Source organism: Eschrichtius robustus, chromosome 7, assembly GCF_028021215.1.
Source record: "Eschrichtius robustus isolate mEscRob2 chromosome 7, mEscRob2.pri, whole genome shotgun sequence".
Taxonomy (NCBI): Eukaryota; Metazoa; Chordata; class Mammalia; order Artiodactyla; family Eschrichtiidae; genus Eschrichtius; species Eschrichtius robustus.
In genome coordinates this window covers 97,260,904-97,283,062 of record NC_090830.1, presented here as the reverse complement: position 1 = coordinate 97,283,062, position 22,159 = coordinate 97,260,904, and the positions used below count along the sequence as shown (strand labels likewise).

Here is a 22,159-nt window from a genome sequence, read left to right as displayed (position 1 = left end):
AAACAGGTACTCTACAGCTGTGAATTAGAAAAGCATTCCTGAAATTACCCTGAAAGATTAAAAAGACAGAAGGTAGAAAGAGAAACATGAAAGACAGAAAAAGATCATGGTGAAAGCCACAAAGTAAAAAGAGAACAGTGAGCAAAATAATACAAACCCTTTTTTCTGCCTTTCCTATAGGAGTTGGACCTCAGAGTAATCAAATATTTGATATTGAGAGAGTTTTTATAGAAATATTTTGGCTAATACATATAGAAGAAATAAAAGGAAGGAATTAATAGTTAGGAAATGATTACCAGTGGCTGCTATTATCACAGGAGGAGAGAGCCAAAGAGACTTGGTGTACGTCCTTAAAGAAGTAGTGAGTATCACCTATGATTTATTTCTTAAAAACAAACAAATAAACAAAAAAAACTGGATCTAATCAAGACTCCGGCTCTAATGACAATTTATAGGAAATAAAGAAGACAGAGAAAAATATGAAGTGACCCACTGAAGATACAGTTGTCGAAATCCAGGTTTCAGAGATCTGATTTCTCAAACAAATAAATAAGAAGATGGATAAAAAGGAGTGACAATGGTGAAGCCTATAGATTAAAAGAGACTTAAAGAGCTGTCAGCCAATTGCAGTATATGAACTTATTTGGATTCCAATGTGAATAAATTTTTAGTACAAGTATCAAATGGATATCTGTTGATACTGAGGAATTTTTGTTAATTTGGGGAGAGTAATAATGGTATTCTGATTAAGTTTTAAGAGTCTTTATCTTTAAGAGATACATATTGAAATACTTACAGATGAAATGTTATGTCTCTGTCCTGTTTCAAAATAATGGAGTGAGACTGTAAATGAAAGATTTCCCAGGACTCAACGAAGTTGGGTAGTTGATACATAGAGGTTCATTATAATAGTCTGTAATTTTATTTACGTTTGAAATGTTCCCTGCTAAAAGATTAAAATGTCTTAAACACAGCTAATATCAAATTTTGGAAATGTGCTGTAATTTTTTTCTGTTTTAATTATTAATTTGCTTTAAATATTAAATTCAGTTACAGCATAGTTGTAAAACTTACTTTGAAAATGATTTCATTAATAAATTCTTGGTAAAGAAATTATAATAAAATCCTTTAATGAATTAAATTTATTCTGTTTATTACCTTTATTCATATGATATGTGATAGAGCTAAAGATCATAGGGTAGCTAATTCTGAAGAAGGAATGAAACTTTAAACAATTAATTAACCTCAATTTACATAACGGTCTTATTATTTGCATAGCTAATGGGTAGAATTTGATCATAGACCATTAACAGTCATTAATAAGTGAAACTGTGTTAGAATACTACATGGGTTTGTATTTCAGACTCAAGAAGCAAAGGTTAGTCATGACACAGACATAGAGAATGGACTTGAGGACACGGGGAGTGGGAAGGGTAAGCTGGGACCAAGTGAGAGAGTGGCATAGACATATGTACACTACCGAATGTAAAATAGATAGCTAGTGAGAAGCAGCCGCATAGCACAGGGGGATCAGCTCAGTGCTTTGTGTCCACCTAGAGGGGTGGGATAGGGAGGGTGGGAGGGAGATGCAAGAGGGAGGAGATATGGGGATATATGTATATGTAGAGCTGATTCACTTTGTTATAAAGCAGAAAATAACACACCATTGTAAATCAATTATACTCCAATAAAGATGTTAAAAAAAAAAAAGTCAGTCATGAAATGTTATTGGGTTGGCCAAAAAGTTCGTTCGGGTTTTTCCATACGATCTTATTATGGAAAAAACCCGAACGAACTTTTTGGCCAGCCCGATAATAACAAATAGTCAAAGCATTAGGCATTAAACAAACTAACATTTAGCTTTTCAGCTTCACACATTTCTGAGAGGATAATTCATGAATTTGCTAACTGGTCTCACTGTGCATGCATACTAAGGCACATGTAAGTATATATGGGTGTATTAGCTAAACTTTTATTAGTCTCAGATTTACATTTAAATTACAGTGAGAACTACTTTACTATACTCACATATGAAACATCAGTATGTCTTTATGCCTAGAAATCAGAGCTATTTCTTGAAAAATGCTAGGGTCTACAACTTAAATATTTGGCAAATTTTTTTTTCTAATTCTAACTTTCTGTTTGTTTCAAAGAAAGATGACAAATGGTTTTCAATTAACTTTTACATTTATTTTTATTTGCAATAAGGTAGTTTACATTATGTAATTTAGAACTACTCTAACCTTTCAACTCCTGGTTTAGTCAATTCAATTTACAATTGAACTGTAAATTGTAAGCGTCCTCTATATTTTATAAAAATGTAATTGCTTGCAGTTTAAAGATTTTAAAACCTCAAATAACTGGTCTGGTATTTTTAAACAATTATGTAAGTGATGCATAATCTCTGAAGACAATTTAATTCCTTTAATTCCAAAGACACACTGTATATAATCTGATTTTTCCAATGATTTGGTTGTGCTTTTACAAACAACTGTGCAGGCCTCTACATTAGATCCGTAAGTGAGATTTCAAATACATGAACAGGAGTGATTTATTTTTATGATCATCAGTTGCTGAACTGATACAGAAAACTCTGTAGCACATCTTTTGCCTCTCACTCCCACCTTGCTCACTCTTCTCTTATCCTGCTGGGGTGCTCTCTCTCTCTGGCATTCATATGGGTACTCTTGCTCTGGCTCTCAGCGTCCCTTCTTTTTTCCTCTTTACTGTTTTAAAGATGCTGATTGATGGAGTGCTGTGAGAGTATGTCCAGAAATGGGCCCAGAGTAAAATATAAATGTTTCATACTCTGTTTTGTAATTTACACTTTCTCTGGGCCTCTATTCTGCTAGTAGTTAAATTAAATCAGGTTTTCCTGATTTTAAAAAATTTTCCATTCATTATAACAGCTGATATATGACAATGTTAAGTTACAAAAAGATGGATTGCTTAACGTGCAAAGGAGTACTATCTCAATGGATGGAAAGGAACAGTGTTTATCCCATTATCAGTAACATCTCTCAGAATCTATGCTGGCCCCCTTCACAAATTGGCTTTTACTTGGTTCGCTGTATGGGTAAACTACACTACACCGAAATGTTGAAGAAACATTTTGGAGTCAAAAGATAGCTTAAATCTCCCCCTTTTCATTTACTGACAGTGACATTTTTTTTAAAAAATCACTTAATCTTTTCTTGTCTTTGTAAAATGGGGATAATAAATCTCATTTCCTAGAAATGGGTGTGAATTAAATATAATGCTAACATTATGATAAATGTTAGTCACTCTTTTTAAGATGCATTTTCCTCTGCTCTAAGAAAATACAAAGTACCAGAAGCCACACAATTCAGAACATGTATGGTAATCATGTGCCCCTTAACAATATACATTCCAAGGGGTTAGCCATAACTACTCAGTGTGATTAAGAATAAGGTTTTCTATGTAACATACACCGATAATGATGGCATTCCAGTAAGATTGTGCACAAAATTTGAAAACATTGTGTTATTACCTTGACATTTAAGAAGTATGAAGTCATTCTCTGCATTGTCATATATCAGATCTTAAAATGAATGGGCAATCATCTTTGAGTATTAAAGATCTTTCTACGTTCTCCACTGAGGATTTTATTTAGACATATGTATTTCATTAGAAAATAAGTAAAAACACCATAAAATTCTTGTAAAATCCTTAAGTAATACAACTTACTTTTTTATTAATTAACTTATTTATTTTTGGCTGTGTTGGGTCTTCGCTTCTGTGCGAGGGCTTTCTCTAGTTGTGGCAAGCGGGGGCCACTCTTCATCGCGGTGCGCGGGCCTCTCACTATCGCGGCCTCTCCTGTTGCGGAGCACAGGCTCCAGACGCGCAGGCTCAGTAATTGGGGCTCACGGGCCCAGTTGCTCCGCGGCATGTGGGATCTTCCCAGGCCAGGGCTCGAACCCGTGTCCCCTGCATTGGCAGGCAGACTCTCAACCACTGCGCCACCCGGGAAGCCCCAACTTACTTTTTGAAGGAACACGTAGGTTGGCGAGGACCACTTCCAGGGAATCAGCTTGGACTCGAAGTACATAGCTTGTCCTTGTCTCATAATCCAGAGGGGCATTCACATAGATTACACCCGTGATGTTATTAATTCCAAATTTATCTAGAATTAAAACACAATTCCTTGGTTACTCTCTTCACACTGTAAGGGAAAATAATTCTCTTTAAAAAGCACTGTGAATTTTAAAACACATATAATAAGAGATACAAAATGCTGGCTTTGGAAACTCTGTTCCAGTTCCCGAAATTATCAACATCAGTGTTTCCCTAAATGCATGCTTTGAAATTCAAGTTTTTTTGAGACCCTCCTGGAAATTGATGTTTCTATGGTCAATTAAATCTGGGAAACAATGCATACTATTTCCCTCACCGTAGATACACATAATCTTCTACCATACTAAATGCTTCTAGAAATTTTGTTTTAAAGAAATCCATTTAATTTTGTTTAAGCAATTATTTTATGACCTTATTGGATTATTATACTTTTTATGATTTAATGCATCTTATTATCCTGCAGATTTCGTGTTTTGCTAAGAATGTGAGAGGGAACAAACAGATAATTTAATATGTTGATTATTTAGAAAATATTATTTATTATTCTAAATATCTTAAAATATTTTGCCCTGAAGTCTATTTATTAAAATAAATTTGGTCATATATATTTGAGTGAAGGGCAGGGCACATTGGCAAACTTTGTAATATCCCACCTCTTTCACTCTCTCTGTCTTTTCCTCACTTTGGTTTTCTCCACAGCATTTATCACTACCTAAACACTACATGTTTATTAGCTTAATAATTGTTTAATAATTGTTACTATCTCCTCTTATTGGATTGATAAATTCTATGAGGGCAAGGATCTGTCTGTTATGTTCACTGCTCTATCCTAAGTAGCTAGAAGGTACTGAGTACGTGATAGATGCTCAATAAATATTAGTTGAATAAATTGATAAGCAAATGAATTGAATGTAAAAAGAATCATTGTTGTGGAGTGTGGGTAATAAGTAGAGCCACCTTGCTAACTTCAAGGAAAAGAACAGATAGAATCACAGAAAAAATTATAAGAACAGATTCAGAAATCATAGCTTCAGTCAGATGTTGTAAGTTCAAGGAAAAAGGAAAGTCAGTAATATTTGGAGAGGAGGCATAACAGCACAGGAGAAACAAAGAAAGACAATAAGAAAAGTACTACATTGAGCACTTGCTTCAGGGGCAGTGATTTCCAGTAATGGTTGGTCACTGAAATACTTGAAAACAGCTTTTATAATTTCCTTGCAAACTGCTTTACAACATTAACATTCGTTCATTTGTTTAATATTGAATATGCATGTGATTTTTAAATGTATATTAACTGGGTTTTTAGTTTGTTTGTTTGTTTGTTTACCACTTACAACATGCCAGACCATTTAACTCATAAAAAGGGAAAACCAAAGGACAACTAACCTGTGGGTGATAGGTGAAACAAAGAATCAATATGCTAATTGAAAAACTGAGTTATGAACTTATTCCCACAGGTTAGCAAACCATTCCATTCTCAGTGAAGAGTGATGGTAGACAAAACTCAAATTATTTATTTACTTACAACTGTTGATTATATGTTTGATTTGACAGTTTGAGGACTCATACAAAAGGTACATGTCTTTTACCATGGATGTGGCTCTTTGGGCATTCACAGTTATTTCTGTTCCTAAAATTTCTTCAGGATTAGTTAATGTATGACATGGGGTAAGGGCTGTGGATGGCACAGAACAGTGGCAAGAGACTACTGTAGGCTATGATTATGACCAAAACCTGAAAGTATGCATTAATTTTGAACACATTATTAAAATATCCCTAATTCAGGGGAGGGGAATGCTTTCAGAATTGGATATTGAGCATTCCCTAGGGGAAATAAGTAGCATTTGTCAATATAACTGGATTTTTAATCAGATTCAGCACATAGTTACATTTAAGTCAGACACATCTTACTAGAAAAGTAGGGTAAAGAGTAATTAAATCTGAAATTTATTCCAAATCTAAGTTTATTGTTTTATGATGAAAACACAGACTAAACATATACTCACCCTCTTCATTTCCTGCAACAACGGAGTACACAATACTCTGATTGATGGCTGCAGCAGAAATTACACCAACCATAGTCCCTCTGGTTGCAAGTTCACTTACTGGAGGCGGTCTGCAGGTTTAGAGAAGATAATTTATTTTTCTTGTCCATTTTGTCATGATGGAGTTTTGAATTTAACAATAGAATATGTTAGTTTTGTGCGTGTGTGTTTATTTGAATAATACTATTTTTTGAACTTTACAACAAACTAACACATTCAGACTCCAGCCCTAACAGACTATGTTCAAAATTATGCAAATGTTCTTTGTTAAGAATGTCTTGTCACCTGTATATTACTACTTTATTATCTGCCAAAAATTGTATAAAATTCATTTTACTTGTCTCAACTTCTGGACAGAATGCAATAGGTAGATAGAATTTGCTATCTCAAGTTGCTAAAGAAAAATATTGCTTTTATGTTGGTAATATTAGCATATTTAAGCAAATGGCCTCCAGATGTCTCTTTCTAGTCTAGTCCTTACCCTGCTGCTCTACTTTAAACTTTAACTGTACTAAACGTATTTGAATGGATGGCATCACAAAATTAATATTTCTTTTGAATTCACTTATTTTACTTAACTGTAACCATATTATGCCCCCAATACTATGATCCTTAATTTTATTTAACGATTTATTTTAAAATTTTTATTAAAAATTATAGTTGATTTACAATGTTATGTTAATTTCTGCTGTACAGCAAAGTAACTCAGTTACACATATATAGTCTTTTTCATATTCTTTTCCATTATGGTTTATCACAGATATTGAATATAGTTCCCTGTGCTATACAGTAGGACCTTGTTGTTTATCCATCTTATATATAATAGTTTGCATGATACTTGTTTAATTTTAAAAATATATTTTCAACACAGTATCTCATTCTCAAAATCTCCATTTTATTTTACAGTATTGGTCACTGTGACTAGGCATTATAACTTTATCTTGATAAACTAATGCAAACAATCTCACTCTTACAATTCACAGATACTTACATCATCCAACTCCAACAGATTTAGAAAATTCTTAAATATAAAGTTTTAACATCTCCGAATATTTTTATAGTCCAATCTATCTAACCCATCTGATTTCTATAAGCTTTAACCTCTTTCCTCAAACTGATAAATCCTACTGACACTCTTTCACATGGCCTTTAATCTTTCAATACTTACTCTTTTAATATTACCCTTCATTTTTATCTCCATCTTCTCAGTTTTTCTAATCTAGATTACATTACACAATTATATTGTGCTTACATGAAGCCTTTTATAACAAATTCTGAGCTACAAATACAGTCTGAAAAATTAATTACATACAATCCTTCTTAAACATCTTGTCCAAAATGCTATGTTCTTTGCCACTGTACTCCATATACTTGATAGACTAAAATTACCTAAATGTAAAATGATCTATCTTACAGTTAGATGCTATAGCACCTAATGGTGGTCCATATCTCCAGTGCATGGTCAATAACTATTTCTTGATAAAGAGTAAGACCTAACCTGTATAATTTTTTAATGAAAATTATAAAGTATTTATCTATCTATTTATCTATTTGTTTGTTTAATTTTACTTCTCTGCATATTTTCTGCCTTCTTTTGTTAATAGCATCCAGATATTGCTTTGGATAACCATACCTCCTTAATTGTTAGTCTAACAGGTTTGGGTAGAACTGACCCAATCCCCCAGGTATATAGATAGACACATTACCCAGCTCTGGCCAATGAGGGCACTTTATTTTGCTTTGCTCTATGTTCATGTGTGGTAAATGTTTCATGCAAACCCAATGAAAGTCTTGTCCAAAAATGTTACTGTAACCAAAAAAAAAAAAGTTTTTTTGTTGTTGTTGACAAGAATATTAATGTTTCTCCCTATGAGGGGGTTCTTGTTGATAATAATACCAACACAAATGAAATAACTAAAGGTTGAAAATATATCCTGTACACTTTGACTAGTAATCTAAATGCTGTTATACTTGAAGCTAGGTAAACTCATTTCAGTTACTAAAACAAATTCTCCTTTATCTAGTATTTCAATCACTTGCAATCAAAAGAGCCCCAACGAATTTAAAAAATGTTTAGATAAGAAAAGGATACATTTACCTAAGTAGGCACTTCTAAAGAAAGATATCTGAGGTAACACAATTATATTTTATAAGCAATTTACCTAGGCATCGTCACAGTGTCAGTTTAGTGAAATAAGGATGCCTTTGATAATCTTGAACCTAAAATGACAGTAGACTACCACAAAAAGGAAGGCACTTAGGAAAGTGACACTAAGGTTAGTTTTGATGGATTATGAATAGATATCTTTTTCTATGATATTTTAGATTATAAACAGACATTAAGACTAATTGTTGTTTGCAATATTGGCTAGTGGTTGACCTTGGTGATTGTGAAATCATTAAACCTGGAAAGGGTTAAAATTAAAGAGTTATGGAAACACAGTAGGATCCTCACCTTGGTATTCCTACCCTTGTGTATCTCCTCTTGTAAGAGGGGCAGACTGTGGCTTGTTTCCAATGGACAGAATACAGCAAACAAGATGGGATGTCACTTCAGTGATTATGTTATATTAGATTATGACTTGTAACTTCTTGCTAGCGGACTCTGACTACCTCCCTTGCTGGATTTAATGAAGTGAGTGGAGATGTGGAATGGTGAGTTCTGACCAACAATCAGCAAGCAACTGAGGCCCTCAGTCCAACATCCCACATGGAACTGAATCCTAGCAACAACCACATGAGCTTGGAGGTAGACCCTTCTCTGGTCAAGCCTCAAGTGAGATTCTAGCCCTGGCTAACATCTTGACTAAAACCTGTGTGAGACTATGAAACAGAGGACACAGCCAACAAATTCCTGACCTACAGAAACTTCAAGATGATAAGTGTGTTGCTTTAACTCATTACATTTGCAGTAGTATTATTATGGTGCAATAGACAACTAATACACATGGCTTGGATATTAGAGCAATGAATTTTTAACTTACGACAGATCAAATTTCATACAACTTAAGTTTGATATAAGAAAACATATGTTAGTCATATTCTGTGATGATTTTCATATACTGAATTTCTTTTTGTGGAAATAGATGCTGTTAAAATTGTTTACTCATCTATCTTGTTACTATGTAAGAGCTAAATTTTATACTTTCCATAATTATTTCATAATGAATTCTTGATCCTTATAAAGTATAGAAATATAAAGTCTGCAGCTAATATGCCTTCAGCTTTAACATTATAAAAATGCCATCTTTCATTTCAAACTTTAAAAATAAAATATTTTATGCATATTTTTGTACTACCAGGATGAAAATGATTAATACTGGAAAAAGTAACTGACCTAGTTTAAGAAGGAATTCAAATCCTATGTCCACCACTAAAAACATTTAAACTTCTATTTGTTAGTAAATGTTTAAAACATTTACTTCTAGACAAAATATCTCCTCATTAACCTTTGTCTTAATTGTTCCAACACACTTTTTTCTACCAAAATCAAAACATACCATAAAAATGCAATCTTCTCCTGGCTAGAATTAAATGAACCTTTATGATAATGAGCATTAGATTACAAAATTTCAACTCTTTTCTATTTTATTGCCAGGGAGGGCCCATTTTATTTTTGTTTTATGCCCTGGAAAGTACAAGTTACATGATGGGGCAAACTACATATTCCCTTTGGAGTCACATATAACTTGAATATAAGATGAAGGAGTTGGTGTAAATCAGGATCCATAAAATCAAATGTCATAGAGGATAAAAAGATAAGAAAGTTAAATAAAATGGGTTGGGAATAAATTAATGGGGAAAGGGGTGGAAAGGAATTGGACACTACATACTCTATTTAATAAGGATAATCAGCATGCAATAATGCAAGTCCAGAGTGATTTTTAAATGGAAAAAGGAAATTCAAATTTTTATGTAAATTCTATAAACTTTTACATTTTGGCATGCAACGAAATTTATTTTTTAAAGCATCACCTGACTTGGTTTGATCTATGGGCTGACAATTTATGATATTTACAGTAAACTATTTGTAAGGTATTTTCCAGTTCTACCATTCTGAGTCTGAGATTTATCATTTCCCTTCTTCTTCCTGTAGAATACAATCAAAATCTATTGATTAATTTCAGAAGCAAAAAATTTTATAGCCAAATAAATGATTCCTCATAAGCCACTTTTTTTAAACAATTTTTTTTCTTGCTACTATCAATTCACATAATTGTAGTTGCACTTCATCCATTTTATAATAAACAATGTATCATTAAAACCCTCTTCCAATTTAACTTTTTAACAACTAATTTGAAACTAATAGTTGTTTGGAATGTGAAATTCAAGAATTCTACTTTTTAAAGCCAGATTTACTGCCAATATAATTGAGAAAAAGCCCTCTTACAATAAAAGACACTTGAAAGAGCTAGGGCTCAATAGTGAAAATATATAGCCTTACTGATGAAGCTTAAGAGTCAAAAGACCAACTGGATTCCCTTTCCCCAGAAAAGGGTTGCTAAGAGGATGCTAAAGAAAATGGTATATTTTAAACAGACATGGACTTTTGAGCCCTGGAGTGACTGACGGTTTTACATTTTTAAAATGCCTTAAGGAAGGACCTTCACTAAAGGTTCTTTGACAAAGCTTGATCTGAATTGGGTTTAATGCCTACATGTCCTGACATATTCCAGATGGCAGCACTGGCTCCTATTTATCCCTCAAAGGCAACACTTTGGTCATAGTTTACATGAGGTTTCATTCTTTATGTTCTATGGGTTTGGACAGAGGAATAATGTCATATATCCACCATTACAGTATCATACAGAATATCGTTTCAGTGACGGAAAATCTCCTGTTCCTCATTTATTTGTCCCCCTACCCCCACCCAAATACCTGGCAACCACTGATCTTTTTATTGTCTGTATACTTTTGCCTTTTCCAGAAGGTCACATAGTTGGGATCATATAGTATGTAGTCTTTGGGGCCTGACTTCTTTCCTTAGCAATATGTACTTAAGCTTCTCCCCCCCATGTCTTTTTGTGGTTTGATATGTTTTATTGCTGAATCATAAATGTACTACAAATAGGTGCACTTTAGTAAGAAGAAAGTTGATCAAAATAACTCCAAATCTGTTGTTTAGAAATACACTTTTGCAAATAAAGTAAGAGTGACCTAGAAAAGTTAACTGCTACAGAATTTATATGCAAAACACATACACCATAATTTTCTTATGAATGTATAAACTAATTCATAGATATTTGTTTAACATTTAAAATTGATTTTTTGGAAAATACAGATTACAATAAATCTCTCAATTAAATATTTTAATGTATCTGAGTCATCTGAATAATGACAATACTAAAATAACGGAATGTGTGGTTTCCAAATGTTAGCCCCAGTTTTACAGTATAAATATAAAATGAAAGAATTATTCTACGATTTAAAATTTACTTTTATCATTGGTTTTAAGAAGTAACAGTAAAAGTAAATGTTATATATGCTGCATAAAGCTCCTAATTATTTTAAATGCTGTGCAGTTTAGGATATAAAAATGTTTGTAAATAAGTGCTATAAGATTTCACTGGGATTCAATCTGGCTCTATTGCTTTCTTTCTACTGAGAGACAAATTAATTTATTGACATGTTTGAATTCAATATATTTGCAAATCAGTGCCAATTAAGGAACTGTTTTTATATCTACTATGAGGGAATTTAATGAAAATGGGAAGGAAAAAAAACACCCACTGGAACTCCAGTTATTTGTAACCTTGGAGTAATTGCATCAGGGTGATCTAATTTTACATATTTAACTGAGAAAAACAGTTTAAAAAAGATCAGGAGAGAGACGCCAGCTTTCCTATAGTTCTTAGGATTGTAGATAAGAAAATGAATGAAAGACCAATGGTTAGACACTGTTTATTACATCTTTTCTGAAGTGAACTTACTATCGTTAAGAGTTTTGCTTCTATTCAGATCCATGAAGCGACCTCATCTGGAAGACAAGAAAACTGAGGTCCTGAGTAGTAAGCACTTTCGCAAGTTCAGAAAACTACTTGAAAGCTAAATCTGCAATCTGTTTGATTGATTGATTGATTGATTGATTGTTTGAATTAATAGAGTTTAATCTTTCTTAGTCATTGGCTCTAAAACTTTAAACTGTAAAAATTAGCTGAATAACTTATTAAAGTTTCAGACTTTTGCATCATGCTTAAAGATTCCCATTTAGTAGGTCCACAGAGTCAGATCCAGGAATATCATTTCTAAAAGGTCCCCAGGTGATTCAGATAGGAGTGGTTTGAAATCACATCTTTGGGGAATAATGGACTTTCTCCCTGCTGCCTTCCTCTGTCTTTTGCTTCCCTCACTCTACTCCCCAAGCTTTAGTGCTCACTTCTACAGCAGTGAGTGTCCTTTCACAGACTAGAATTAAGCTACGGACACTCTCCTCAGGTTCTAATAGCTAAGTTTGAATTATGGCTCTCATATTTACTAGCTATGTGACCTGGGGAAAATTCTTAGCTTCATTGATCTTATTTCTTTATTTGTAAAATGGGGACATTAACTAGATCAGAAGATTGTTGAGTTCACTAAAGGATATAATGCATACAAAAAGTTTTCCTTACACCTAGCATATGGTAGGTACTCCATAAATTATAGCCATTGTTAGTATATCACTTTATAAGCTACGCTTCTGGAAGTTTAGCTTAAATATTACAATGATGTGTAGCTTTGTCTCATAGACAGTAGACACAATAAAAATAAAACTGGAATACTTATTAATATCTGTCTTGGCTAATATTGTAGATTATGTTTTATGCACTCTGATTTTCCCTTTTCAGTTCTCAATCACATCAATTTTATATCTGAAATGGGGATAATATTTTTCTTTTTACTATCTTTACAGCTTTAAATTCATAGACTTTTTGGGGTTTCATTCAAAAACAACTACTATGGGGTGGGATTGGTATAGGCTGGCTCTGAAACTTAAAAACAACAACAAAATCATTTAAAATGTAATGATTTTATGCATAGAGGTTTACCCATTCATTCAATAAATATTTACTGAACATATACCATGTGCCTGACATCCACTAGGCAATAAAGACACAAAGACAGGATAGAGGAAGTGAATTGTGCAGTCATGGAGTTTATAGCTTCACAAGCAAACCAGATAGTTGTGTAAACAGTTACAGTAAAATGTAGTAAATACATTAATACCAGATATCTGGTTAAAAGTTCAGTAGTAAACATGGCATGCACCATTTATATTTTATATTCCCCAAATACCAACAAAGTATCTGTAAGTGGAATCAGCGGGCTGCATTGTTTGGTGAAATGACTGGACCAGGCATATTCATTTCTGGCTAATTGATTTACTTACTCAAAATAGGCTATGATGTAGGTCTTTATATACTTAGTAACGACCTCTGAGAAAACAGTTTTGTATTTTGGCTTATTTATCAGCTCGGTGCCTTGTGACCACCTAGAGGGGTGAGATAGGGAGGGTGGGAGGGAGATGCAAGAGGGAGGGAGATATGGGGATATATGTATACATATAACTGATTCACTTTGTTATCAGCAGCAACTAACACAACAATGTAAAGTAATTATACCTCAATAAAGATGTTAAAAAAAAAAAGTGTTTCTTTTCTCCTTTATAGATGAATCTGTACATTTGGACTTTTTGAAGGGCATGAGAGTAAACTTTTGAAACAGGCTCTCTAATGCTTTTATTTGTTGTTTTCTATTGATTCCACTAGACTCTATGCTGTTAGGTAAGAAATAGTCAAGTAAAGATGAGAAATCACCATAGAATCTTGAAATATATTAGTGTAATCATACACATAACATCAAAAAAGAAAAATAGATACTCTGGTAGAGCATTTAATATTTCAATTCAATTCTACTTTTAACAGTTGAATGAATGTACTACCTCAAAAATAGCATAATAAAAATAGATGTTCAAATTCTGCTAGAATTTCTAAGAAAGAAAGAGATAAATTATTTTTCATTGTGTTATTCATACCCTAGAAAGACAGTAAACATTTACAATCATGCCATCTAGGTAGGAGGATATATATCTTAAGATGGATTAAGTATTCAATACCTTAAGATAGATAAATTCAACATTATTTTAGGAAGCGGGGGTATTTCATTTTCATTTACATTTTTGCTAAAGAAGTTGCAATTAATACATTAACTCTAGATTTAGTTTTTATTATGATATATATTTTATATATATATGTAAATATGTGAAGTATTACTCAGTCATAAAAAAGAAGGGGATCCTGCCATTTGTGACAACATGGATGGACCCTGAGAGCATTATGCTAAGTGGAATAAATCAGAAAAACACAAATACTGTATGATCTCACTTATATGTGGAAACTAAAAAAAAAAAACAAAAGCAAACTCACAGAAACAGGGAACAGATTGGTGGCTGCCAGAAGTGGGAGGTGGGAGGTGGGGGGTGAGGGAACTGGGTGAAGGTGGTCAAAAGGTACAAGCTTCCAGTTATAAGACAAGTAAGTTCTGGGAATGAAGGTACAGCATGGCAACTACAGTGAAAAATACTATATTGTATGTTTGAAAGTTGCTAAAAGAGTAGATCTTAAAAGTCTTCATCATAAGAACGAAAATTGTAACTATATGAGGTGATGAATGTTAACTAAACTTATTGTAGTAGTTATTTTGTAATACATGCATATATCAAGTTATTATGTTGTGCACTTTAAATGAATACAATATCGCATGTCAATTATATGTCAATAAAACTGGAAAAAATTTATAGCTAGATATCCCCTACCCAGTTCCTTTATCCATACGGCATCCCTAGTTATTAAACTTTGAAAAGCCTGAGAGGTTGTTTTAACAAACAAGAGATTGTTTAACAAACAAATGTTTATCAACATTTCCCCTTAAATATGGTAATTTATTATTTAGAATCCATTAGATAAAGATTTTAAATGTCCATTTACCAAAAACAGATTCATTATGCTTACTATGTCTGATTGGCAATTTGATTTTTCCCTCTTTTTTTCTATAATACCTACTTGATACACTGAGAAATGAAAATAAAGAAATAAAATAATCATGTAAAACCCCTTAATCCTGGAATAATTTTTTAGTTTGAGATGTAAATGTTATAAAATTAGAAATAATGTGTGACATTTTGAATACATTTTTAAAAATGCTACTGTTGGGCTTCCCTGGTGGCGCAGTGGTTGAGAATCTGCCTGCCAATGCAGGGGACACGGGTTCGAGCCCTGGTCTGGGAAGATCCCACATGCCGCGGAGCAACTGGGCCCGTGAGCCACAACTACTGAGCCTGCGCGTCTGGAGCCTGTGCTCCGAAACAAGAGAGGCCGCGATAGCGAGAGGCCCGCGCACTGCGATGAAGAGTGGCCCCTGCTTGCCGCAACTAGAGAAAGCCCTCGCACAGAAACGAAGACCCAACACAGCCATAAATAAATAAATAAATAAATTTAAAAAAAAAATGCTACTGTTTTTATATCATTCAAAATGTGGCATTTACCTCATTAAATATTTGCATAAGATGTTTTACTCTTCTAATCTAACTGTTCTTCCACTTTTTGCTGAGGAAGATAGGAGAATATTGGCATGGTGTGATGGATTAAAATTAGAGATAATTCCTTCAGTGTCCTCGAATTTCTCCTTGAAAATGAACAATGCCTTTAGTATGGCTCATAAATACCCTCAAAATCTGACTCTACTTATGTCTCCTTTCTCATCACCAACTACTCTCTCCCAGAGATTTCTGTGGTCTATACTAGGCTTTGAATTCTTAGAACATTTTACAATTCTTCTCTCTCTGGGCCGTTATGTATGCTGCTCTCTCTTCCTAGCACAATCTTCCCCTGATGAGTTCTTTAGGGCACTTCTTTAGGTTTCCACTTTAACATTGTTTTGTCTAGGAGATTTTCTTTTAGGTCTCATCAATTTTCCTTCGCCACCATCCTACTCTAGGCCAACTGTCATTGTTCTTTGCTTAAAATACTATAGTTTTTTTTGACCAGTCCATATTTATCCATTTTGACTCCTTTCCTGTCTGACTTCCACAGAGTGGTCAGTCATCTTTTTAAAGTTCACATGTACTTACATCACTATCGATCTGAACTTTCTTAGCCCACTACATGCTTACCATATTTCAATGGCTTCCCAGTGCTCAAAGAATAAAACTCAAATCTCTAATATGCCCCAAATTTCTGCCTCATCTTACAGTAGTTTACGTTCATTCTCTCTTCCTCAACCATACTGACCTTCTTTACATCTTGGAATGTGTCTTCTCCTTTCCAATTTAGGATTTTTATGCAATCAATTTCCTTCCAATTCCTGAGTCCACTATATTCCTTCACCTACAAGGCTAATTACTACTTATTGACCTCTCAACTCCTGTTTTTTTTCAAAGAAATTTGCTTTAATATCCCCCACTGCTGCTGTTGTGTGCTTTGTTATAAGTGCTCATAAAGCACTTTCTGTTCTGTTCTTTTCTTTTCCTTTCTTCTATATCACTTATAAGTCTGTAATTATAATTTGTTTCTTATGATCATTTGATTAATTTCTGTCTACTACATATATTATAAGATCTCTGAGGGTAGGAACCATGTATATTTTGTTCAGTGTTATTATTTCTAGTGCAGTTATGTGTTCAATAAATATTCATTGACAGGATGAGGAAAGGAACTAATGCCACTTGAATATAGCAGCCATTTTACCTCATTTGTAAACATTTTCAATGTTTGTCTTCTCTTATGAATTATACACTTTAGAGAGACCATGTGTTCCCTATTAACTGTTCTATTTTATACTCTGTACATAGCATTGTGCCTATATATATTTTTTAAAATTTATTTATTTATTTGTTTTTGTTTGTGTTGGGTCTTCGTTGCGGCGAGCGGGGGCTACTCTTCGTTGCAGTGTGCAGGCTTCTCTTTGCAGTGGCTTCTCTTATTGCAGAGCACGGGCTCTAGGCACGCGGGCTCAGTAGTTGCAGCACACGGGCTCAGTAGTTGCAACACGAAGGAGTTGTGGCTCACGGGCTTAGTTGCTCCGCGGCATGTGGGATTGTCCTGGACCAGGGCTCAAACCCGTGTCCCCTGCATTGGCAGGCAGATTCTTAACCACTGCGCCACCAGGGAAGCCCTGTGCCTATATTTTTTAAAATTGTTAAATAAATTAGTGGACAAAGATGCTGGATGAATTAGCAAAATTTAAGGAAAAATAACTTTAATTTTCCTGCTTCATCTTTTTCATCCTACCCTGAACTGAAATTCACAGCTCACAGAACATTCTGAGAACTTTGGTAAAAAGACAAGTAAAATATAGCATCAGTGAGATAGAAATACGCTTCACAAACAATTCTGTAAGGGGCCCTGTTCATCCTGGACATCAGGAACTTGACTCTAAAGTGTGGGAATATCCCTCTACATGACAATCGTTGAAGGAGCTATTTTGTTTACGAAGATGATTAGAAGATGACATCAAGAATAACAAACCACATTTGGTAATGAGAACCATATATCTTTAACCATCACATATATATTCAAGGCATTATTATTTAAACTAACATTCAAATTTCATAGAAATTCATTCCTCACCTTGCAACTAGAGTGATATTTCCCTAGAATTTTTTAAAATCAAAAACTGCTGAAGATCTCTTAACCAATGAGGGTAGAGAAATTAACTTGTGGCATTTTGTTTTGCTTAGTATCTACTTTTTCTTCCTCATATCTTTATTTACTTTTAGGCAATTATTTATTCCCACTTCTCTTGTTTTGAAAATATGGTAAATGTGTGATATTCTTCCAAACACAGAAACAGAGGCTTTTCATCTCATCACATGGGGGCAGCCGGAAGTCAGGCAATTAGGATTGCTTCTTTCCTTCCTCTGTATAAACTCCTTGAAAACAAAAACTACATTTAAAAAAAATCTCTGCATGGCCAACACCTGGCACAAGCCTATTAAATAAGAATATCACAACTACTTTCTTAAGCATGTTTTCTGTACCTAGCACTTTACAAAGTCCTTTCTCTTGTATATAAAGTATCGGATCCCTAGGGAAGTTGGCCTCAGGGAGCTTAGGTAACTTGCCGAAATTCAACCAACAGCTGATAAAAGGTGCAGCCAGGATTTAAACCTTAGGACACTATTATGTTATTTTGCCTCAAAAAAAAAGTTTACATTAACTATTAACAAAATAAAAGTAATGTACTGGGGCTTCCCTGGTGGCGCAGTGGTTGAGAGTCTGCCTGCCAATGCAGGGGACACGGGTTCGAGCCCTGGTCTGGGAAGATCCCGCATGCCACGGAGCGACTGGGCCCGTGAGCCACAACTGCTGAGCCTGCGCGTCTGGAGCCTGTGCTCCACAACGAGAGGGGCCGCGATGGTGAGAGGCCCGCGCACCGCGATGAAGAGTGGCCCCCGCTTGCCGCAACTAGAGAAAGCCCTCGCACAGAAACGAAGACCCAACACAGCCAAAAATAAATAAATGAATAAAAATTAAAAAACTTAAAAAAAAAAAAAAGTAATGTACTATATGTTGTACTTGAACTAAAATTTCTCATAGAGAGAATGCAATGAAAGAACAGAATCTATAATAACTCTTTGTATGGAAAAATTTGTTTTAAATTCTGAACAGTGGATTTAAAATGAACTGTTAGAACTTGAGTCCTTTGTTGTTGGAAGACTTGCTTCACTCTGCTCTGTGAGCAAATGTCAAAAACTATACATAACCTTGAACATGTGAAGGAGAAATTAAATTCCATGTGGATACAGAGAAAGCCTATGAAAGCTGAAATGAAGGATTGTCAGGGTCACTCTTTCAATAGTGAAAGAGGCAAAATCCATTATCTTTGAGGCAATATTTTAGTAGTGCCAAAAAAAGACAAGAAAGGTTATCTTCAAGTAAAGTCAGCTCTTACATTGAACAATAAATCTAAATTAAAATAGAAAACAACTTTAGCAATCAAGTGATGCTCTCTGCATGTGGGTTTATTTTATAAACTTCTAGTTTTCACATAGCTTTCTTTTTCTTTTTCATTCTTTGAAATCAAGACCAATAATTCCTTCTAAACTACTGTACTTATTGATTAAAAATCTTTTCTCAAAATTCACATATCCAAACTTGTATGGTTTATATAAGAATAATGGCGGGAGGAGGGGCAAGATGGCGGAAGAGTAAGACGCGGAGATCACCTTCTTTCCCACAGATACAGTAGAAATACATCTACACGTGGAACTGCTCCTACGGAACACCCACTGAACGCTGGCAGAAGACGTCAGACCTCCCAAAAGGCAAGAAACTCCCCCCGTACTTGGGTAGGGCAAAAGAAAAAAGAAATAACAGAGACAAAAGAATAGGGACGGGACCTGCACCAGTGGGAGGGAGCCGTGAAGGAGGAAAGGTTTCCACACACTAGGAAGCCCCTTCGTGGGCAGAGACTGCGGGTGGCAGAGGGGGGGAACTTCAGAGCCACGGAGGAGAGCGCAGCCACAGGGGTGCGGAGGGCAAAGCGGAGAGACTCCCGCACAGAGGCTCGGCGCTGAGTAGCACTCACCAGCCCGAGAGGCTTGTCTGCTCAGCCGCCGGGGCGGGCGGGGGCTGGGAGCTGAGGCCCGGGATTCGGTGCTAGCCGGGAGGGAGTACGGGAAAAAGTCTGCAGCTGCCGAAGAGGCAAGAGACTTTTTCTTGCCTCTTTGTTTCTCGGCGTGCAAGGAGAGGGGATTCAGAGCGCTGCCTAAACGAACTCCAGAGATGGGTGCGAGCTGCGGCTATCAGCGCGGACCCCAGAGGCGGGCGCGAGCCGCAGCTAACAGCGCGGACCCCAGAGACGGGCGCGAGCCGTGGTTATCAGCGCGGACCCCAGAGACGGGCAGGAGACACTAAGGCTGCTGCTGCCGCCACCAAGAAGCCTGTGTGCGAGCACAGGTCACTCTCCACACCGCCCCTCCCAGGAGCCGGTACAGCCCGCCACTGCCAGGGTTCCCTGATCCAGGGACAACTTCCCCGGGAGAACGCACTGCATGCCTCAGGCTGCTGCAATGTCACGCCGGCCTCTGCCGCCACAGGCTCACCCCGCCTCCTCCGTACCGCTCCCTCCCCCCGTCCTGAGTGAGCCAGAGCCCCTGAAGCAGCTGCTCCTTTAACCCCGTACTGTCTGGGCGGGGAACAGATGCACTCAGGCGACCTACATGCAGAGGCGGGTCCAAATCCAAAGCTGAACCCCAGGAGCTGTACAAACAAAGAACAGAAAGGGAAATCTCTCCCAGCAGCCTCAGAAGCAGCGGATTAAAGCTCCACAAACAACTTGATGTGCCTGCATCTGTTGAATACCTGAATAGACAACGAATCACCCCAAATTCAAGAGGTGGACTTTGGGAGCAGGATATATTAATTTTTCCCCTTTTCCTTTTTTTGTGAGTGTATATGTGTGTGCTTCTGGGTGAGATTTTGTCTGTATAGCTTTGCTTTCACCATTAGTCCTAGGGTTAGGTCCGTCCATGTTTTTATTTTTTTATTTTTTATTTTTTTTTTTACTTAAAAAAAATTTTTTTTCCTAATAAATGTTTTCTTTATAATTTTTTCCTTATTTTCTATTTTTAGATATTAAAACAATTTTTTAATAAGTTTTTTCATACTTTTTATTTTAAAAAATTAAAAATTTTTTTTCTTAATACATTTTTTCTTAATTTTTTTTCTTATTTTTTACTATAAAAAATTAATAAATCTATTTTTAAAAATTAAAAAAAATTTTTTTTCTGAATACATTTATTCTTAATTTTTTTTTCTTATTTTTTATTATAATAGCTTTATTTTATTTTATTTTATCCTCTTTTTTTCTTTCTTTCTATTTTTTTCTCCCTTTTATTCAGAGCCGTGTGGATGAAAGGCTCTTGGTGCTCCAGCCAGGAATCAGGGCTGTGCCTCTGAGGTGGGAGAGCCAACTTCAGGACACTGATCCACAAGAGACCTACCAGCTCCACGTAATACCAAATGGCGAAAATCTCTCAGAGATCTCCATCTCAACATCAAGACCCAGCTTCACTCAATGACCAGCAAGCTACAGTGCTGGACACCCTATGCCAAACAACTAGCAAGACAGGAACACAGCCCCATCCATTAGCAGAGAGGCTGCCTAAAAACATAATAAGGCCACAGACACCCCAAAACACACCACTAGACGTGGACGTGCCCACCAGAAAGACAAGATCCAACCTCATCCACCAGAACACAGACACTAGTCCCATCCACCAGGAAGCCTACACAACCCACTGAACCAACCTTAGCCACTGGGGACAAATACCAAAAACAACGGGAACTACAAACCTGCAGCCTGTGAAAAGGAGACCCCAAACACAGTAAGATAAGCAAAATGAGAAGACAAAAAAACACACAGCAGGTGAAGGAGCAGGGTCAAAACACACCAGACCTAACAAATGAAGAGGAAATAGGCAGTCTACCTGAAAAAGAATTCAGAATAATGATAGTAAAGATGATCCAGAATCTTGGAAATAGAATAGACAAAATGCAAGAAACATTTAACAAGGATGTAGAAGAACTAAAGAGGAACCAAGCAATGATGAAAAACACAATAAATGAAATTAAAAATACTCTAGATGGGATCAATAGCAGAATAACTGAGGCAGAAGAACAGATAAGTGACCTGGAAGATAAAATGGTGGAATTCACTGCTGCGGAACAGAATAAAGAAAAAAGAATGAAAAGAACTGAGCACAGTCTCAGAGACCTCTGGGACAACATTAAACGCACCAACATTCGAATTATAGGGGTCCCAGAAGAAGAAGAGAAAAAGAAAGGGACTGAGAAAATATTTGAAGAGATTATAGTTGAAAACTTCCCTAATATGGGAAAGGAAATAGTTAATCAAGTCCTGGAAGCACAGAGAGTCCCATACAGGATAAATCCAAGGAGAAACATGCCAAGACACATATTAATCAAACTATCAAAAATTAAATATAAAGAAAACATATTAAAAGCAGCAAGGGAAAA

At 35.5% G+C, this 22,159-nt stretch overlaps 1 protein-coding gene across 1 annotated transcript in view; it reads right to left on the bottom strand.

The window, feature by feature from the left end:
- PCDH15 (protocadherin related 15) overlaps window positions 1-22,159 on the bottom strand; it is a 1,145,650-nt gene that overhangs the window by 99,270 nt on the left and 1,024,221 nt on the right. The window contains exons 27-28 of the mRNA XM_068548948.1: window positions 6,105-6,214; window positions 4,007-4,147 (exon numbers count right to left, since the gene is read on the bottom strand). Coding sequence (XP_068405049.1) covers window positions 4,007-4,147; window positions 6,105-6,214 — 251 coding nt within the window. The remainder of the gene's footprint in view (window positions 1-4,006; window positions 4,148-6,104; window positions 6,215-22,159) is intronic.